The sequence below is a fragment of the Lacerta agilis genome, chromosome 10 (genome assembly GCF_009819535.1).
Source record: "Lacerta agilis isolate rLacAgi1 chromosome 10, rLacAgi1.pri, whole genome shotgun sequence".
In the NCBI taxonomy this organism is placed as follows: Eukaryota; Metazoa; Chordata; class Lepidosauria; order Squamata; family Lacertidae; genus Lacerta; species Lacerta agilis.
Genome location: NC_046321.1, coordinates 44652876 through 44672536, shown reverse-complemented (window position 1 = coordinate 44672536; position 19661 = coordinate 44652876). Strand labels below are relative to the sequence as shown.

At 41.3% G+C, this 19661-nt stretch overlaps 1 protein-coding gene across 1 annotated transcript in view; it reads left to right on the top strand.

Moving 5' to 3' along the window:
* Window positions 1-19661, top strand: part of SRGAP1 (SLIT-ROBO Rho GTPase activating protein 1) — a 105009-nt gene that overhangs the window by 43910 nt on the left and 41438 nt on the right. The window contains exons 2-3 of the mRNA XM_033163375.1: window positions 12732-12927; window positions 15027-15189. Of these exons, the coding sequence (XP_033019266.1) occupies window positions 12732-12927; window positions 15027-15189 (359 nt within the window). The remainder of the gene's footprint in view (window positions 1-12731; window positions 12928-15026; window positions 15190-19661) is intronic.

Sequence of the window (19661 nt, the reverse complement as noted above, 5' to 3'; positions counted from 1 at the left end):
TAATCCAGATGAAACGTGACCGTGGGTGAATTACAACCAGCAAGTGAACAGAAATTTGGCATTCTAACTAAGCAGCTGCCAAGCTGTGTTCTCTCTTGCACACTTAAAAGGAAGAACAAGTGCAAATACTCGGGCTTTAGTGCCTGAGATATGGCAGAGCACTTTGGAATGATTAAACACAGGGTGAATGACAGTTCGAAAAACAAGGGGGTGGTTTCCTTCGTTCTGTGAAACAAATCATTCGACTTAAAAAAAATGCAGATGGAAAAGATCAAGAAATGCCTAGGAGCAGTGACAGGTTTATAAGCACTCTGCACCGAGTGCTAAAATGACTGCCTCTTTAAGGAGGTCTCCTCACTTGGCTTAATAGTTACATGTCTTTGGCTTGCTGTTTATAGCATTGAATTTTAGATAATGAAAATTCAACGAGGTCTATATTGGGCAATCAGCCAATCTAAGTGCTTTTCTAAGTAATTGCCTTACTTTCTGATGATTATTTAGTCTGTTAAAATTAAAGTATTTCAAAATGGGTGATATTGTGAGGATATTTTATATGGGTACTGTGGTTTCCCCCCAGCTAGCTAGTAGAGACTGTTAGTGGTTTCGGAAATTATTTGCAACAGATTCAATAAAATCCATAGTTTAAAAAATGTGTAAAATCATGATTTTTCTTTGATGAACCAATCATACCAGTTAATGTGTGTTTTTATCCCAGAGATGATTCAATGTGTTTGTTTGGAACATGATGCCGAAGATGTCTAAATGGTGACCGCGTCAGGGTAAAGACATGGCAATAAGCAAACTGATTCACAACCCCCCACTTTTAATTGTACTCTGAAACCTGCTGCTTAGAGTGGGCAACCTCCCCTTCCTCAAATACAAGGGTAAACTTTAGAACTGCATACACATTTCCGAACCCCCACATGCTCACTGAATGTATGGAGGGGGAAGCGGGCCACACATACTACATCTCCACATTTAATGTACGTGTAAAAGGGACCAAATACATACATGCATGCATGTGCAATTGGAGGAGCCCAACATACACCTACTTGTGTAGGACTCTTTCAGTCTAATGCTAAATGCATAGGCTTTGGAGATGGGGGTCATAATGGCTTCTTGCTGCTTTCCCACACATTTTTCTTTTTTATTTGTATGTGTGTCTGTGTGTGCGTGTGTGCATGTGTGCATGCGCTTAGCCCTCCTTTGATGCTTTCTCTCGTCAGTGGAGAAGCTGGCAGATATTAGCAGGACACAAATATATTCTTTTCTCATCTCATTGTCCATCTCCTATCCCTGGCTGAAAGAAAGGTGTATGCAGTCAATGTTCATTGCATTTTACGCTTGGATAATCTAAATCTCCTTCAAAGGCACGTTTTATTTTTAACATTCAGTAGAAGAATTTTAGCTGTGCAGGTTCCCAATAATTTATGAGGATATGAGTTGCACGTAACCTGAAACAGAGTCTGCATCACAAAATATGTCTGTGCTATGCAAGGTTGGAAATGACAGGGAGCAGAACGATCCTTCTGGCTAGGTGATCTCTCCGGAGTAGTCAGAATACCAAGGACATCTTCAATAAAGATGCCTGTTTCAGTTCATACATGCTCATAGGTGCACTTTAATTATGAATGCAGGGTACCTGCAAATCAGAATTCACATCAATTGCATCAGTCTTGAGGAAGGTGACTTGGAAATTTAACAGTCATTTAATAAAGAATAAAGAGTGCATGGTGTGCCTAAGGGCCCATTCACACAAGCATCTGAGATGATACAATTTTATGATAAACTTGCCTTTGATTAAGGAGTATTGCATATGACAGGGCTTGCTTTCATTCAGCACCTGACAGACAGGGAGAGAAAACAACAACAAACTTTATTTTCATAGTCTACAGGCCATCAAAAAGACACATATTACAGATACTGATAAAAATCATATATAACCAATAAAATGAGCTGAATCGGGACAGGGAAGTATGTTGTCCTTTATCAATATGGCTTCTAATGCAGGGTGAGAGCATGTTAAGCTTTCCCATGTCCAATTCTTTGTCGAATATGCTGTCTCTTGCTTGAATAATCCAATTGTTGCATATGTGGGAGGAATGGCACGCCAGCTAGTTGCACATGCAAATAAAACCAGGTGTGCTACTGCTTTTCTATTCATTTCTGCTTGTTTTATTGTTCCTTAGGTTGCAAATGGTGACTTTTGTATTTCTTTCTAGGTATAAAATAAATTTAAAATGTTTTAATAAAGCAAAACGAAGAGTGTCACTATGTAGCACCTTATGTTTTTTTTTAAATAAATCATCACAGTGTCATATGTTAATAGGGACAGGAGTGATTTAGATTGTTCCAACTTGGACTCTGTGCTTTCATATGTTCTGTGAGAGAGCCAGTGTGGTGTTAAGAGCGGTAGACTCGTAATCTGGTGAACCGGGTTCACGTCTCCGCTCCTCCACATGCAGCTGCTGGGTGACCTTGGGCTAGTCACACTTCTCTGAAGTCTCTCAGCCCCACTCACCTCACAGAGTGTTTGTTGTGGGGGAGGAAGGGAAAGGAGAATGTTAGCTGCTTTGAGACTCCTTCGGGTAGTGAAAAGCGGGATATCAAATCCAAACTCTTCTTCTTCTTCTTCTGTGCTGTGGTCCTTTCGTATGGAGGCTGAACAGGGCTGCCATTTCAAGAAAAGAATTCAGGTTGCCAATTACCTACCTAGGAAAGAGAATCGGACGGTTACTGCAGTATGCCTCTTTGAAGAAAAAGATGTGATGTGTGTGAGATGATTGAGGTTCAGTTTACTCCTCTTAATATTCCATTAGTTTTGCATTGACGTTTAACATCTTTTAGTTGATTCTTTAAAAAAAAAACATTCTTGCAAACTACACACAAACAGTACCTTATTTAGGTCACTGGTATGAGAGAAGAAGGGGGCAGCCTGTTGACCTCTACTTTGGGCGTCCAGTGTCATAAAAACTCAAGCTCTGGATACTAAATCTCTCTTTTCCTGTGTATGCCATTAACTCCAGCACCCAAGGGGGACATCCTCTCCTTCCTTTATAACAATGAAAGCTACATTTAATTAAATAGGCTCCTCAATCCAATTTAAGCTCCCTAGCAGTGGGAAGCTAGAATTAAGCACCTTCCCAACAATAATCAAAAGTGTTTCATCCTCTCACCAGCTCCTTTATCCCCTCAGCAGCCATTTTTGGACTGTTCAAACCTACCCTTCATGTTTCATTTTAGACTCTAAATGAGTTCAGAACCTGGCTTTCTGACTCAGAAACCACTCAAGTCTTGCAACATCTTTATTAAGTTAATAACAGTACAGTATTTTATAATTCTGAAAGCCATGGCAGATTTGTCAGCCCTAAATATTTAAAATAATTAGAGAAGGGCATGGTTTTATGCTGATTTCCTCCTAAGCAAATCTCACTACAGCTACTGGGATTTGTGAGGAAGTTTAAAATAAATTACGTCTGAATTGCAGTTAGGTTTGTTATTGCCTTCTAAATGTTCAGTTGTGCTTTCAAACTTTTGTCTTCGCAAGCAAACTAATATTACAGGGGGTTTTTTATTCTTTATAAACAACACTACAGTTCTGATAAACAGCAATGAGCATCTAGAAACCACTAGTTTCTGCTGTAACGTGGTTCCTATACTTGTACTGTATTATCCAACTTGTGTACAGCTTTCTGCTTTGTTGGGGCAGAACTTATTATTAGTTTCCAAGGTGGTGTTTTGTTTTGTTTTAACTTGGTTACACATCTCCAGTCCCCAAAACAACCTTTCTAAAAGATTCTGATTTCTTCCATGAGGCGATCTTAATTGTTCTCCTGCCCAGGGGTGGAGGAAGGGGGGTGCGATGGGGGTGGGTCTCCCCAAGTGTCACCACTAAGGGGGGGGTGACAAAATGCCAGGTGGCACTCACCACGGGGCCTGCAGCGTGCCCAAGCCACACATCTCTCCTGGGAGTGACGCGGTGGCTTGGGTGCCCGCCGGCTCCACACTGCCCCAAACGGTCCACCTGCCACCTCCCCTTCAGCTTTAGGGCAGCTGAGTAGAGGAGGCAGGCAGACTCCTTGGAGGCCCCACGGAGCGTCCTGCCCTGGCTGGTCCCGCCCCTGGGCGCAGGGCATGTGTGCCACCCCAGGTGCCTGATTGGCTTGCTCCGTCGCTGCTCCTGCCACAGGCTTTTTAAATGCAAAGCTGGTGGTATGCACAAATATAATGAGGTCAGCTCAATGACTGAGTCCCTCAGTTCTCATTTCTTACATCAATAAAAGTTAAGTGTGTGTGTTTGAAAACAACAAGAGAGTTTTGTGGCACATCGAAGACCCAACAAATTTATTGTGGCACAAACGTTTATGGGCTGAAGTCCACTTCATCAGATGCGTGGAGTGTTACCCTAAGTGGCAGGTATGTTTGCGCATGGGTAGGCATGTGGGAGAACTGTAAGCAGTAAAGTCAGCAAAAAAGTGAAAAAAGTACAGGGACAATTACATTAGAGCTTGACAGTTACCATTCACAGACATTGGTAAACTAAACACATGTAGTGAGTAAAAAAAACCTGTTCTCCTGATTCAAACCACAGTCAGTAGAATTAAACTTCATGATAAATTGTAAATCAGCAGTTTCACAATGCAGTCTCCCTTTGAAGTTCCTTTGTTCTGGGACGTCCATCTTACGGTCACTAGCAGAGCATCCTGGGTGGTTGAAATGCTGCCCTACTAGTTTTTGAATATTGCTGTTTCTGATGTTGGATTTGTGTCTGTAAGATAATAATAGGGGCAAGTCTGCAACACTGTGTCTGGCAGAACCATTTGCAGTGCTTTAGGCTAGGAGATTGTCATCCCATGATAAAAGAAACCTTTAATCCAACATACCCATCCATGTGCGCATGGAGTTTAATGTGCACTTCTGCATATTTGAAAGTTTAGTCTGAGTCCTTTGCCATGGGAAAAACATAAATTGAACAAGAAGGAAGGTGGGGAGAGATAAGATGCACAAGTCCAACCCAATGCAAAAGCTATACTTTTGGATTAATGAGATAGAGATGGTGCATTAAATTGTTTGTTTATCTTAATGTTGTGTTTTAATGCTGCACCCCACTCTGGGACCTTAGGCTGTAGCAACAGAAACAAACAAATTAATACAATCTTTCCCATATGATGCATCAGATGTCTACCTTAATTCCTGTCCCAGATCCTGGCAATGAAGCAATCCTGCATCATGTTCAAGAGCTGTCTTGCTTCTTTCATCTCAAAGGATTCATGAAACCTCAAAAATACCTAGGACTGTTGATAGATCCTCATTCTTCTGCATCTTAGATATTGTTTCTTGCCAGAGAAGGCTTGTCCCTCAAGGGAGAATGTCCCTCTGTATCCTGTGGCTTTTCAAGTAATACTCCTCTTTGACGCACTTCCCCTCAAACCGGCTTCCATCTGATTTGAAAATGGAAGCCGTGATTCTGTTGTGGTATGAACAGCCCATGTGCAGACGAAAGCTTTACTCAGAATGAATCACTGGGTGAAGGCATCCCTGCTCCCGTTCTGATGTGGCAAGAGAAAAAGCGACTTGGAAACCCAGTGGTGGGAAACAACCTTGCAGAGTTTCAAGCTACTAGTGTGAACAAAATCCGGTACATTATTCTGCCTTATGGTCCAGAAAGAGTAGCTTTTCTAGCAAATAGGTTAGAATTCCATGCTGAACTTAAAGAAATCTGATGATAACATCACCATGTTTCAGATGCCAGTTAGGCTGGCTATAAAGCTAATTTCTAACACTGGCATTGCGCCCCCTCCAAAGCCACTCTTGGAGACCCTCTAGAATACTGTAGGATGTGGTGGAGGCACTGCAGGTAGGGGGAGGCAATTGGAACTGCCCCCACCCCCATATTGTAAAGCCTCAGAGCAGCTCACTCATAGAATTGAGTGGCGTTCATCACAGGTAAGCATGCTTAGTATTGCAGCCTTAGGCTCCTGGTTTAAAAAAAAGATCATGACTCTAAACACATTTTACTTGGAAGCTGGTCCCATAGGTTGTGGTTAAAGGTTGCAGTCTGGTAATCTAACACGAGGTGCAAGTCCCACTGTGTTTAATTGGGCTTTAAGGCTGCAGAGGCTTGCCACGTCAAGCACTGATTAAAACAACCCTGACTGAAGTGCTTAGGGAACTTTTGCAGATTTGGTCTCACTGGTGCTTTATAGTGAATTTAATAATTTCTTAGCTTCCCTGATAATTTATTTTATACCTGGTGTCATTGCTCTGTCATTAAGACTGCTTTATGCAGTGTGGTTTGTCTCGTCTCTTTGCCATTATTTACCCTTTTTATTTTAATTGTCTCTGGCAGTGTGCCTCAAATGCAGAGGATTTAGCATCTATCCCTTGGAGAGAATAGAACCAGCAGCAAAATATGTTAAATATTTTAATAAATGTAAATCAATCTTACGGCACGCCACTGCAGGGGAGTGGAAGATTGTCCTCCAAAATGCTCTTGTCAAAAGATTTCCAAGTGCTTGGTATTTTTAACAGTGCTACAAAAAAAGGAAGGGGGGGGAAGAGTCATTTGAAGGAGAGTTATTGAAGTAATTTTCTCTCCCACTTTTAGAACTCTCAGAGCATAAGAGGGGTGATAGATAGATAGATATTAATTCTAAAGCACCTCACAACTGAAAGCAGATTGTCAAGTACATTTTGACTGCTCTCCTGTGTTTGCTAGGCATCTATTGCAATTCAGCCAAGTTAGCTGTAGGCAGAGGTTTCTACAGGGACTTGATTATAGTACGGTAGTAGCTTTGCTTTTTCAGATTTCCTTCCAACAGTTGTCAAGAGTTCTGATAGTTCTGACCTTGACGGGAGCCTAAGATATCTCTGGAGGATTGTGCTCTTATGTGTTCGTCATGTCCAAAAGTATATCTTCACTAGACAAAATAGGAAGCTACATTCTATTCCACTATGTCTCTGAACATTGCTGATAGTGCATTATATCGTACCTTCCTGAGTGTAGTGCAACCATTGTGAGATTAAGGAGGGAACAGAGTTTGTTAAGTGGCATGGAAGCAGTGACTGTGAAAAGGTTCCTCCATGCAGCATTATTCCTGCTCAGAGAATCATCTCACCTACTCCAGTTTCATTTCCAGTGTGAATGCGAGAGAGCAAAAAGGTTGCTCTTTATTGATACCCAAGCTCCTACCTCAAGCTGAGAATTTGAAGATAAATATGAAAGGATATTAGAATGCATCTCTTGCTTTGTTTGGTCAGTGACACTTTGAAATCAGACAGTGCGAGAGAAGACTGTTCCTTCCCTTGATTTGACCTCAAGTTCCCAGACCCCACCAGCCAGAGAGCAGAATGCAGACTTTTCTGTGTGATCAACATGAAGGACAGATGTAATGCCAGCACTTAATTGCTGGCACAGATGGCCAGTTTCTGCAGGGGGGATGGTTCCCAAATTGTAGCTCAGCATTGCCGCTGTGATGTTTCAGGCCTACCAAGTTGTGGGCAGGCAGAGTGCCATCAATTCAGATGCCTTTGGGTGTAGGCAGCCAAATGACTATCAGCTGTAATTATGAATAGCCAAGAACAAAAAAAACCCCCAAAGGTTCCTGCAGCTAAATGGAGCATTTTGGCACTCCTAATATACCTTAGTGAGTAGCATCTTAATATAGTCTAGGCAACCGTTTTGGATTTTGTCTGCCAGGATCCAGTTGGTTTTGTGGGATACAAGATCCATATTTAATTCAGAAGAGTAGCTGCATTTGTCTGCAGCAACAAAAATAAAAGTACGGTAGTTCTGTGGACCTCCAGCAACTGACAGGTTTACTTTGACAAGTCTTTTCATAGGCCACAGCTGACTCTACATAATAGATGCATGAAATGGGTTGAGAAGATAAGTATGTGTGTGGTGATACAGTATATACCTGTATAACTCAACCTCCTATTTCAGCACACACCTGGTAGCCCAAGGCGACAAGAAACTGCATGCAGGTGAGTGAGTGAGCTGGCAGAGGAGGGAAGCCCTCTCCATGCCCAGAATAGAAATCCAAGTAGCTGCTGCATTGAGCAATTAAGTTGTCCATTCCTTCTTTTGCAGCCTCCAGCAGGGCGATACTTCTTCCTCCTGCCCTGCCTTCTTTTCTTTTTTGCAGGCTAGTAACTTTTGTGGCCTTCTTCTTCTTCTTTGGCGATCACTCGTAGCCGAGTAAGATTGTCTTCCATAAACACAGTTTTAACAATGAGTCTGTAAGTGACTGTGGAGGCCAATTCTGGATCCACACGTTCTTCCACAGTAGGGACATTGGTTTCCGGGAGGGAGTTGATCACGGTGTGGATTTGCCAAGTGTGCCTTCCTCTTAGCACATTTCTCCCTTGCGTCCTGAGTTCGAGTGTCTTCAAAGCCCATGACAGGTAAAGGCTGTTCTCCAACTGTAGCGCTCGCAGGCCAGTGTTTCCCAGTTGTCAGTGTTTATACTACATTTTTTTAGATTTGCCTTGAGACAGTCTCTTAACCTCTTTTGTTGACCACCAGCATTATGCTTTCCATTTTTAAGTTCAGAATAGAGTAGTTGCTTTGGAAGACGATCATCAGGCATCTGCACAACATCACCTTATTAGGCCAATGTAAATATGGGTTGAAAACCAAGTTATCAAAATTAGAAAGAAATATAATTTAGCAGTCTTTGTTTCAGGAGTACTAAACACAGTGGGAGTACACATTCAGCTGAGAAACATTTTGAAGCATGAAAGCCGCCAATAATCCTTATGCAGCCCCTCAGAAATGGTGTCAGACTTGTTAGTGCTTACAGGCCCTGAGGTTTCCTGGACCATTTATTATAAAGGCAAGTTTGATGGTTGCTGGATCATCCAAATCCAGGACAAGAATTTGAATCTTTGCCACCAGGTGAAGTTGGTGAATACCACTACCACTACAAGCTGTGGCCTGAAGATGTAGGTCACAACAGTCCTAGAGACAAAGTAAGTCTTCAAACAACCAATACCAGCCGGAAAGTGGTTCAGCCTTCCCCAAACTGGTGTCTTCTAGATGTTTAGGAGCTAACAATCTGGTGCTAAAACATCTGGAGGGCACCAGGTTGGGAAACCCCATGCCTAGAATATAATACTCCATGCCTAGTTTGTGTGCTGACTGGTTTCAGACCATCAAACATGATAACTATCTTTGCCTCAGAATTATCAAGTCTGATTGACTTCCATCAGTCCCTATTCCATATGTGTAATTCATTGCAGGACTGAAGCCACTTGTATTTAAATAGACATGTAAGCTAATATTCAGCTAATATGTTTTAGTTTTTGCCACCACATGAGACAATCTGGCAAATGAATGTGACAGAATTTAATCCATCCCTACACACACAAACCATGCATTTCTGTTCATGTTTACTAAGAAGTGATGCCCGTTGTGTTCAGTGTCACTCCCAGATAAGTGTGTATAGGGTTGCAGCATAAATATTAAGGTCCTAGAGGCAGAATGTGTGTCAGGCTAGACTGGTCTGAGCTTGCATGTACGATGAATGAGTGAGCACACTTTACTGCTGCTTACCAGATGCCGAATGACTCTGCTGTTACAAAATCTTTTGACAGATCTGTTGGGGTAGCACAGTAAAAGTAGATCCAGGTGCATCACACAGCTCTTGGATAGAGCCTAGTCATACGCCCCAAAGATTATAATTACTATGTAAACAACCACTCACAGCAAGTTGCTGTTGCGTTCAGGCTCTTAGAGGGTAGGAATACTCACAGGATTTTGTTTTGCTGGTAAGTGGACTGGTTGATGGGAATACAGTCTTGGTGGAGTTAAACATAATTCTGGGTCCGTAAAATCCCCATAGTAATTAACAGTAATTTGGTGTTTATCGTTAGTAATGACAGGGCTCTGTAGTTTGCTTTCTGCTGTGTCAGTATTTAAAGAAAAACAGGTTGCCAGACCCCCCCACCCAAAAAAGTCACGTTATTTCAGCTGGTATATGTTTTTGTAAGCTATATGTTTCTGCACCCATTTTGATTATTTATTTTTATTTGATTACATTTATACTCCATCTTCCCTGCAAGGACCTGAAGGTAGCATGCAGTACATAGTTATTTCCTTCTTCATTTTATCCTCACAACAACCCTGTGAGGTAGGTTAGGCGGAGAGACAGTGAGTGGTCTTCAACTAATTTCACTCAAGGGTACACCCCTTGAAATTAATGTGCATGGCTAAGTTAGCTCTGTTAAATTCAGTAGGTCTAAGTAGAACTTAGTTGACTGCCACCCAGTGAACTTCATGGCAGAATGGGGATTTTTGGACACTGGTCTCCCAGTTTCTAGTGCAATGGGGAATATAAGAGAAGAGAAATCAAGGGAATGCTGTAATACTCTCATAGGAATGTCTTTCTCCAGGTGCACAGCAGGTTATAAACAATGCTTTCAGCACCTGCTGAGCAACCAGTCTGCTCAAATAACCTAAAACGAGAGTGCTGAAGGAGCTGCCTGAGCAAAATTCTGACAAGACTTAAGATTCAGAAAGCCAAAGATAAATCAGAACAATAAGGATACACGGGAGACACGCAAGACAGGCATGCAGTGTTGAAAGCTGAGAGTAGGCAGAAGTATCAAGGGCAGGTGCCAAGCTAGGGATAAGCAGGGGAGGAGCTGGATGTGTTACTGCACATGCTCTTGATTAATACATTAATGAATGTTACTCTGTGTTTCATCACTAAGTGACTTACAGCTGAATTGTGCCAGCTGCCTCCACAGAGAAACATTGTACTTCAGGTGATGGCAGGTGATATGGGAAAGCTCTCTCTAGACTTTGGAACTATGAGCTGCTTTGCTCCTGGAAGAGTGACAGCTTGGTGTCTTGGTGTTTCAGTCATAGCAACATGCACACCTCAATTCACTCTATTCCCAGTTTACTCAATTCACTCTAAGGTGCAGCTCCAAGGGCCTTCTGGTGGTTCCCTCACTGCGAGAAGTGAGGTTACGGGGAACCAGGCAGAGGGTCTTCTCAGTAGTGGCGCCCGCCCTGTGGAACACCCTCCCAGCAGATGTCAAGGAAATAAACAACTATCTGACTTTTAGGAGACATCTGAAGGCAGCCCTGTTTAGGGAAGTTTTTAGTGTTTGATGCTTTATCATGTTTTTAATATTCTGTTGAGAGCCACCCAGAAACCCAGCCAGATGGGCGGAGTATGTATGTATGTATGTATGTATGTATGTATGTATGTATGTATGTATGTATTATTCATGGCTGCTGGACAGCTGGGCGGTTAAGGTTGGACCAATGAGGCCAGTATCCACGGAACTTGACAACAGTAGAGTAGGGGGAAAGAGATGGAGGAAAATGATGTGGGGCTTTAGTTTATAATTTCTCCTCTACCCTGATGGGTGTTTCATTTGTGTTTGAAAAGAAATGAAAAATAAAATACGTTTTATGGCAACGGCATTCCAAATGGTTTAATTTTAGGTGGTCTCATGTAATCAAAGACATACTTAGCACTCGGTTGCTACAGAAATATGAGTGCTAAATAAAGGTTCCCAGATGCTAATGTGTGTTTGTGTGCCAGATTGCAGGATGAAACTGTAGTGGGAAATGCTAAGCACGTGTTTGTTTCTCTCCCCCCCCCCTTTCCAGTCTGTATAAAGGGGATAAATCCATCAAGTTCTCCTCCTATATGTATTTCATGCACTTCCAGGCCAAGCTAGATTGGAGCTGCCACCCACTTCGTGTCTCGTTTCTCTTGCTTCCTTGTACGTAATTACAAACAGCACGTGGCATTCATTGCACTATGCATTCCTCTGCCCTCCTCTGCAAATGATATGAGGAAAGGAAACATGCAGTGCAATGGCATGTCACATGATGTTTGTGTTAGATGTTATAAGGAAGTGAGGGAGAAGAGATGTGGAGCAGCATTATTAGATCTGTGTCTCTTAAAACATCTAGTTGGCACCTGCTTGCTCTTCTTCAGTACCAACCCATTTTTCTTAAGACCATAAGCCACTCACCGTTTGTTTGTTTATTATCATTTTAACCTAGCCTTTTTTCCATGATAGGACTCAAAAGGTGTAGCTCAAAAGCACTAAAAACTACATAAAAACAGAACCTGAAATTTCCTTTGCAAGATGACAAAGAAAAAATAATAACAACCGTAATTCCCCCCCACCCCATCAAAAGTAAGAGATTTCCAGACCTATTAAAACATGAATAAAGCTTGAGAATTGAACTCACTTGAAACCATTCTAGAATGAAAACCAGTCCTGTCTCCTGTGGGATACAAATAAGAGTAAGCTCAACAAAATCCTCTGGGAGGGCTCTCCACAAATTGGGAGAACAAATTCTACTCCTCATAGCCACCAAACAAACTTCATTGGCTATGGTACTCAAAACAGGACTTTTGGGGGTGGCCAGAACACACAAGGGAATTTATGTTCATTTAGAAGATCTTCCTTAAAGTTTAAAACCAGCACTTTTAATCATGCCTGGGAACCAGTGAGATCTTTCTAACACAAATGCAACATGTTTCCTATGACCAGCCCCAGTTAACTTTTTTTTGGGGGGGCCATATTCTGGACAGGCTGAATGTGCTAGCATATTATAATGTGATCTTGCTCAATGGTGTCATGTACAGTATGGTAAAAGTATAATGCGATGCCTTCATGATTTTATAAAATATTATTTGCAGGGAGGGTTGTTGCATTTATACATAATTTGTCACCTCCTGTGTGTTTCTTTCCAGAGATTCGAGCTCAGCTAATAGAGCAACAGAAATGTCTGGAGCAGCAGACGGAGATGAGGGTGCAACTTCTTCAAGACCTGCAAGATTTCTTTCGCAAAAAAGCGGAAATAGAGACTGAATATTCTCGCAATTTAGAAAAATTAGCAGAAAGGTTCATGGCGAAAACAAGAAGTACTAAGGACCATCAACAATACAAGTGAGCCAAGAAACCTTATAAACTCAGTCGCCCAGTTCAGATATTGTAATCTTAGTCTAATAGACCGTGGTTCATTGGAGTGGGAATTAGCTATGTGCCTGCCCACTTTCCTGCCCACCTGGCTTTGGCAAATATATCCTGGTTTCCTAAAAAATCAGTTTCCTATGATTTCATAGAATCATAGAATTGTAGAGTTGGAAGGGACCCAGAGGATCCTCTAGTCAAGCCCCTTGCAATGCAGGAATCATAACTAAATAATCTCTGACAGATGGCCATCTAACCTCTGTTTAAAAGCCTTCAGTGAACGAGAGGACACCACTATCTGAGGTAGTTGTTTGTTCTATTACCAAACAGCTCTTACTGCCAGAAAGTTCTTCCTAATGTTTAGTTGGAATCTCCACATGAGGAAACTGTTTTAAGGGCTCCTTCCAATGTGAAACGAAGATTGTATTCTGGTTACATATCCTGGTTTGGAGGGAGACTTTAAACCAGTGTCACAGGAAGCTGGTTATAGAAACCAAAATCTATTGGGTAAAACCAGGCAGGCAAGGAGGAAGTGTGTAGGCATGTGACTTATGCCTAGTCTAATTGGATCAAGACCATGATATTTCAATGTAGTTTAAGTGCTTTTTTCTTAAAATGAAATTGCTTGGGGATCAGTTGTTGTTTTTTGCTGAGGGGAGGAGTCAGTTTTATATAGTATTAAAAACAGCAGTATGCATTCATTTGTACTCTGATTTTTAACCTGTGTGATTGCCATAGAATTGGTTGGTCCTCTTGATAACTCCGGGAGTTATCTGTGATTGTCATTTGAGAGAAGGAGATATGAGGTAGAAAGATAGTGACTAATGCCATTCTGTGAGTTTATGATCACTAAACAATGATCCAAATACCGAATCCCCAAGGTTCCTGTCAGCCAAATCCACCCAACCATCTCTTGCACTAAGCTGGGCAAGGGGGTAGATTGGGCAGCTCAGCTGAGTAAGACAGCTGACTAGCACCAATGCAGTAATGCAAACATCCACTTCATCACACACATCTTTCCACCATCGAACATGTGGGCAGGGCAGGAGTGCCATCAGCAATAGTCAGTGGAAGGTGCCGAAACAGGGTGTTTCATAGGTGGAGCTGATCTGGTCTGGAATGGTTGGCTCTCAAGTCAGTCATGTTGCCGTTATTTAATGGCATGATGGCTGATCCAGGTCTGATCACTGCACCAGCTCAAGGCCGGCGCAGCTATGTTACTGCTTCCACTTCTGCAAATGTGGCAGTGGCCCTGCCACTCTCATAAAGCCCTGGCAGGGGTCAGTTTGGATTGCATCCTAAATACCATCTAATTGACTGTGCTAGCTGTATCTGCTGGCTATAATTTAAGTAGTACACAAATTTACAACATTTCCATTAACCAAAGCACTGTTTCTGTAGTAATTCTATAACCAGGTTGTTGGGAAGTAGTGTAGTGGATGGGACCATTATTTCCATCCATGAAAGCAGAAGCGTGAAACAATCATGTGTCTTTTTGTGCTCCTTTTCATACCATCCAAAGTATGTATTAGTCTTTCCACCTGATGTGACCTACTTTCCACAAAGGAGTGTGGTGACATCCTGTCCCTGATATATGTCCTTATTTCTAGTTGCACACTACAACGTTCAACTGGAAGCATCGTGCTTTGTTGTTTGGTGACTTCCTGCATGAATATGAATGATGCTGGCAAATGGAGAGTGTCATTTAAATGGTTATATCTTTAAAAATGCATACTTTTGTTTTATTACTAATGTAATAGACAACCCCTATCAAGTAAATCTGAGATTCTTAACATATCCTGGTTGAGGACAACCATGAAAGATTAGAATCTCCACCACCCTTAAATATGCATTGTAATAATCCCTTTTGCAATCCTGCAATCGCCCTGCTGTTCACTGTCAGTGGTTGCTTACAGAGTGTTAAGAAATTATTACTGCATATAGTAATACAATTTTGGATATGTTTCCTTAAGTTACCCATTCCTTAATGTACTTATACAGATAAATTGTTGTGGTCATGTTCTTATTGATACTGGTAGTAAATACAAATGATGTAAAATATCTGTACTCAACAGGAAAGACCAGAATCTGCTGTCTCCAGTAAATTGCTGGTATTTACTCCTCAACCAAGTGAGACGGGAAAGCAAAGATCATGCAACCTTGAGTGATATCTACCTGAACAACGTCATCATGCGATTTATGCAGATAAGTGAAGATTCCACAAGGATGTTCAAGAAGGTACTGTATTTTGATCACTCGGGTTTCACCTTGAACTCATAGAATTGTAAAGTTAGAAGGGAACACAAGGATCATCCAGTCCGACCCCTTGCAATGTAGGAATATGCAGCTGTCCCATCGAATCTTCAACCTTGGTGTTGTCAGCACCACGCTATAACCAACTGAGCTATCCAGGTAGTCTATGAGAGCAATCCTGGCCCCTAGATCCCAGCTGGAGGGAATCAGCATGGGGTGGAGCCTATGAGTAGCTGGGTGCATCTACTCTAGAGGCCACATTTACACCCATGGAAAGAGAGCTCCACAGGCACAGATCTACTGCTATTAGTTTATCCAAAGCTCCTTCGTTCACTGCAAAGCCCAACCTGAATCTACCATAATTTTTTTTTAAAAACCCAATGCAAAAAGATATGCAAAACTTACTGTCTAAAAAAAGAAATGTGTGGCTGGTGTTAGCTGACAGGGCTTAGGAAACCATCCACTACTTCACTCTCCCCCCAGTTTAAGAGTGATGTGCCCTAAAGCAATTCTATACAAGTTGCCTCAGAAGTAAACTCTTCTGAGTTGAGTGAGACTTCATCCTAGGTAAACAAGTGTGGGATTGCAGCCTAAAATACATAATTTTTCAATGAATTCTGTGCAGGAGGATGTAATATCCTCCATTAGGATATTACTATCTCACTCACAGCATTTCTTACTGTGAATATAGACCATAAAGTGCCTTTTCATGATGAAGGTTTTTCTTAAATACAGGAAGGGTTAAAAATAAGCCATACACTTTGTTATTAAGAGACGTATTTGTTGTCTTCACAATAGAGAGGGAAGTTCATAGATTCAGCCTGCCAAAGTAGAATAATACACTATTCTTCTTAAACTACTTGAAAGAGATTCCATTTGTAGAGAATTGAGACAAAACTGGTTGAAGCAAGAAACCTCCATACTGTGCTATAAGCTTACTGGCTGGGGCAACCCAGTCAGATGGGCGGGGTACAGATAATATATCATCATCATCATCATCATCATTACTACTAGTACTACAAACTTCAGCTACTCTTTATTGTCCAAATGACAATATATTAAACTATTATGGGTTTTCTACAGTCTGTATACATTGTCTTCAAGGCCAGACCAGTTGTGCTTCTAGTTGGTAAATACGCATTTTCTGATTTGAGTATAAAATGGGTTGAGGCTGGGTGTGGACCATGTGGTGGGTGGGTGTGAACTCTCTCTTATATCAACATAATCTTGCAGCTTGAAGATGTTCCCCCTCCCTCATTGCTGAGAGCCACTTTGGGAGACAACACTAGTCTGAAAAGAGGGATAAAAATATAATAAAGTTATGTGGCAGAGTGAAATGCCTGAGGCAAAGAGAATGAATTGCTCTAAAATAGGGGTCTTCAGTTCTGTGCTCCATTGCAGCTACACAACATTGTGAAGTACAGCACTCTTCTTTGTATTCCAAAGAAAGAAGAAGAAGAAACATGTGTGCCCAGCCTCTCTGAATTGGAGCATTTTATTTTATTTCTGTGTTATAATTAGGAGATATGGTAGTTAGCTATTAATTGTGTTTATTGCAAAACTTGCAGCAAGGTCAGAGGAACCTCTGTTTGCCATATCACAAGCTTAGATGCCTTCCAGCATGTTGTTACTCTGTTTTCTCTGCAAACTAAAGTATTTTTAGATGATGGTATGTCCATCAGCCATATAACTATAACCTAGTTTTTGAAGATATTTTTGGCTTTCCATTTTTATACAGAAGAGATGGCAGAACAAGCACTGATTGGGCATTTCCAGTGGGCTTTCCAGCTGTCAGAAGATCAGCCTTTTTAAAAATCCACCCTGCTTCTCCCTTCAGCTACATGTAAATTACTCCATAGCTGAAAGTCAGACTTACATTGCATGCACCATCTGTCTTTACATTTCTTGCCTTCCTGATTACGGTTTCCTAACAGCATTTAGAATATGTAATCCAATGCAAAATAATATTTACATGTCAAGGGCTGCAGTACTATGCATTAAACATCAGGGCACTCAGTGGGATTTACTTCTGAGTAAGCATGCATAGGATTGTGGTATAAATCAGACAAAAAGTTACATTGCAGAATAGCTTTTAGTTCACACTTAATGCCGCTTATTTGCCTGTTAAGGCATCTAATGGTGTTCCTTGGCATGGAAGATAAAACAGCTATATAATCACTTCGCATTTAATTTAATTAGAATAAGCTCTCCTTTCAATTAAGATGTTTACCACAGTTGCACTATTAATTCTATGTCAGTGATAAACATTTCTCTCTCTCTCTCTCTCTCTCTCTCTTTTAAAGGATTAATTAGATTAAATCTGTCTCTACTCTCTGATTAGGATCAGGGGGAAGAGACGTTCGTTCCATTTGCTGTCTTGCCAGGAATGCTGTGAGGTGTACAGTGGCTATTGGATCCAGTTAGCTGGAAACACTGGCCTTTGTTTTTCATCATGAATGCCAAGTAGGTATTTGTGAAAGCTTTTTAGGCCATCTAAAAGTCAATAAAACTTTTTTTTTTTTTTTTTAAACACACAATTTCTCCTTCCGCTTTTAGGTCATGTGCAAGCTCAAGGAGATCTTAACTCAAAAGGCAGTGTTACGGTACAATGCATGTGATCTTTTGAATCTATGCTGTGGGTAGTGTTTGAGATTACTGGGCCCAGGAACTTGATTTCATTGGGTAGAATTGAAATACACCTGCAAAAAGAAAAGCAGAGAAGGAAAAGGGTAGGTGATGCTCAGAGTTAAAACGGTCTTGTCAGCAGGGCACAGGATCAGTGGTCCATCTTTTGATATGCCAAGCTTAAAGGTAGTGAGGTGCTGTTCAGAGTCGTATTCAGAGAGTTTGTATCTGTATTGAAGTTGTTGTAAAAAACACACACCCAAGAATAGCGTTTACTGTTTAGGTCATAGTGGCCTAGAAATCCACTATGTGTAGTCCTTTTTTCACTGCCACGGACAAGAGAAAGGCTTCCAGTATTAGGCACCTGGATTCCCAGATTTCCCATTTTGCTGTGCTTGTGCCTTTGAATTGAAGTGACTCTCCAGGGTTTAGATATACTCAGCAACAGCAACAGCTAGTGAATTAGGGGGCACAGTATGGTCTTATCTGCTACCACTTGCTTTGGTCACTGAGGGTGACCAGGGTGTTGGAAGACACTGGGAGTGGTCACTGTGCAGGTGGCATGGCTGCTGCCTGGTGCCCTCGTTCCAAAGAGGCAGGGAGGCAGAGTTTTGAAGGTGCACATAAACATTACTTTGCATCTCGGGCTTCCTCTCTTCTCACATCCAATCTGGGGACAGCCATTTCATCAGAACTGCTTCCGTGGGAGATATGGGAAGCAGGGCTCCTTCCATCAGATTTGCTGAAAGACCAGCTCCATCAGGCTCCACCCATCCCTGAAATGTTCCAGCTGGTCATTCTAGTATTATAATGACAGAAGATATTAGATTGGAGTCTTAACCTCACTTACCTGCTGAATTTTAATAGGACTTACTTCTGAGTAGACATGATTAAGACGCAATGTCATTCCACTTAATTTACCAAGTATCACTTTGCACTCAAACACCTCAGTGCATTAATAAACGAAGCCAGTTAATGTTTTGACAGGAGGTGTGTATTTTTTTTATTACTAGATATTTTCAAAAAGAAATATATTATTAAAACAGATTAATAAAATAGTGTAAACTCTGGGAAAATTAGGAAGAATATAGTTGGCTTAATTTAATACAAGAGGATTGGTTTAATCTGCTTCAATGAAGTTTTAATAAGAGTCATCTCTGTTAAATCCTTAAATGTATTCATTAGTGAAATTATCAATACAAGTAGGCATATATCAGCAAGTTTTTTTCTTTCTTTCTGAAAACACACTGAATACCTCAAAGAGTCTTGACACATATTTGTCAAGGGAAAACAGTCATCTCCTCACACGGATACATCCTGCAGGGAGCTGCAGCCAACAGCCCTATGGACTATGGCACACCAATAAAATATAACACCAAATCCTACAATTTCAGCACAAATGCACGTCATCATAGTTCCTACAAATATCTATTCTTCTACTAAGCACTGTTTCTGGTGTTTGAACTATTTTGATCAGCAGACTTTTAGTGGCCTTGAACAAAAATGTCAGCGGGCTGGGTGTTCTCCACATATGCACAATGGAACTATTTAATAATTGGATACTGCCCATTTCTGTTTTTTTAAAAAAACAGGACCAGGTTTAATGTAAAATCAATTGGCTTGCCTGTGGGAAGTACTAAAAGGTATAGGTGCAGGTTTCTGGGGTACAGGTACAATAACGCAAAGTTAAGGCAAAAAGTAATGAAAGCTAAATAAAAGCTAAATAAAAAAAGAGAATTACACTTAAAGTCAAGATAATGCAGAAGGGTTCTTTTGGCCTCTCTTTGTGTGCTTTGGCACTGGTTTCAAGCCAGGCTTCTCGGCAACCTTTC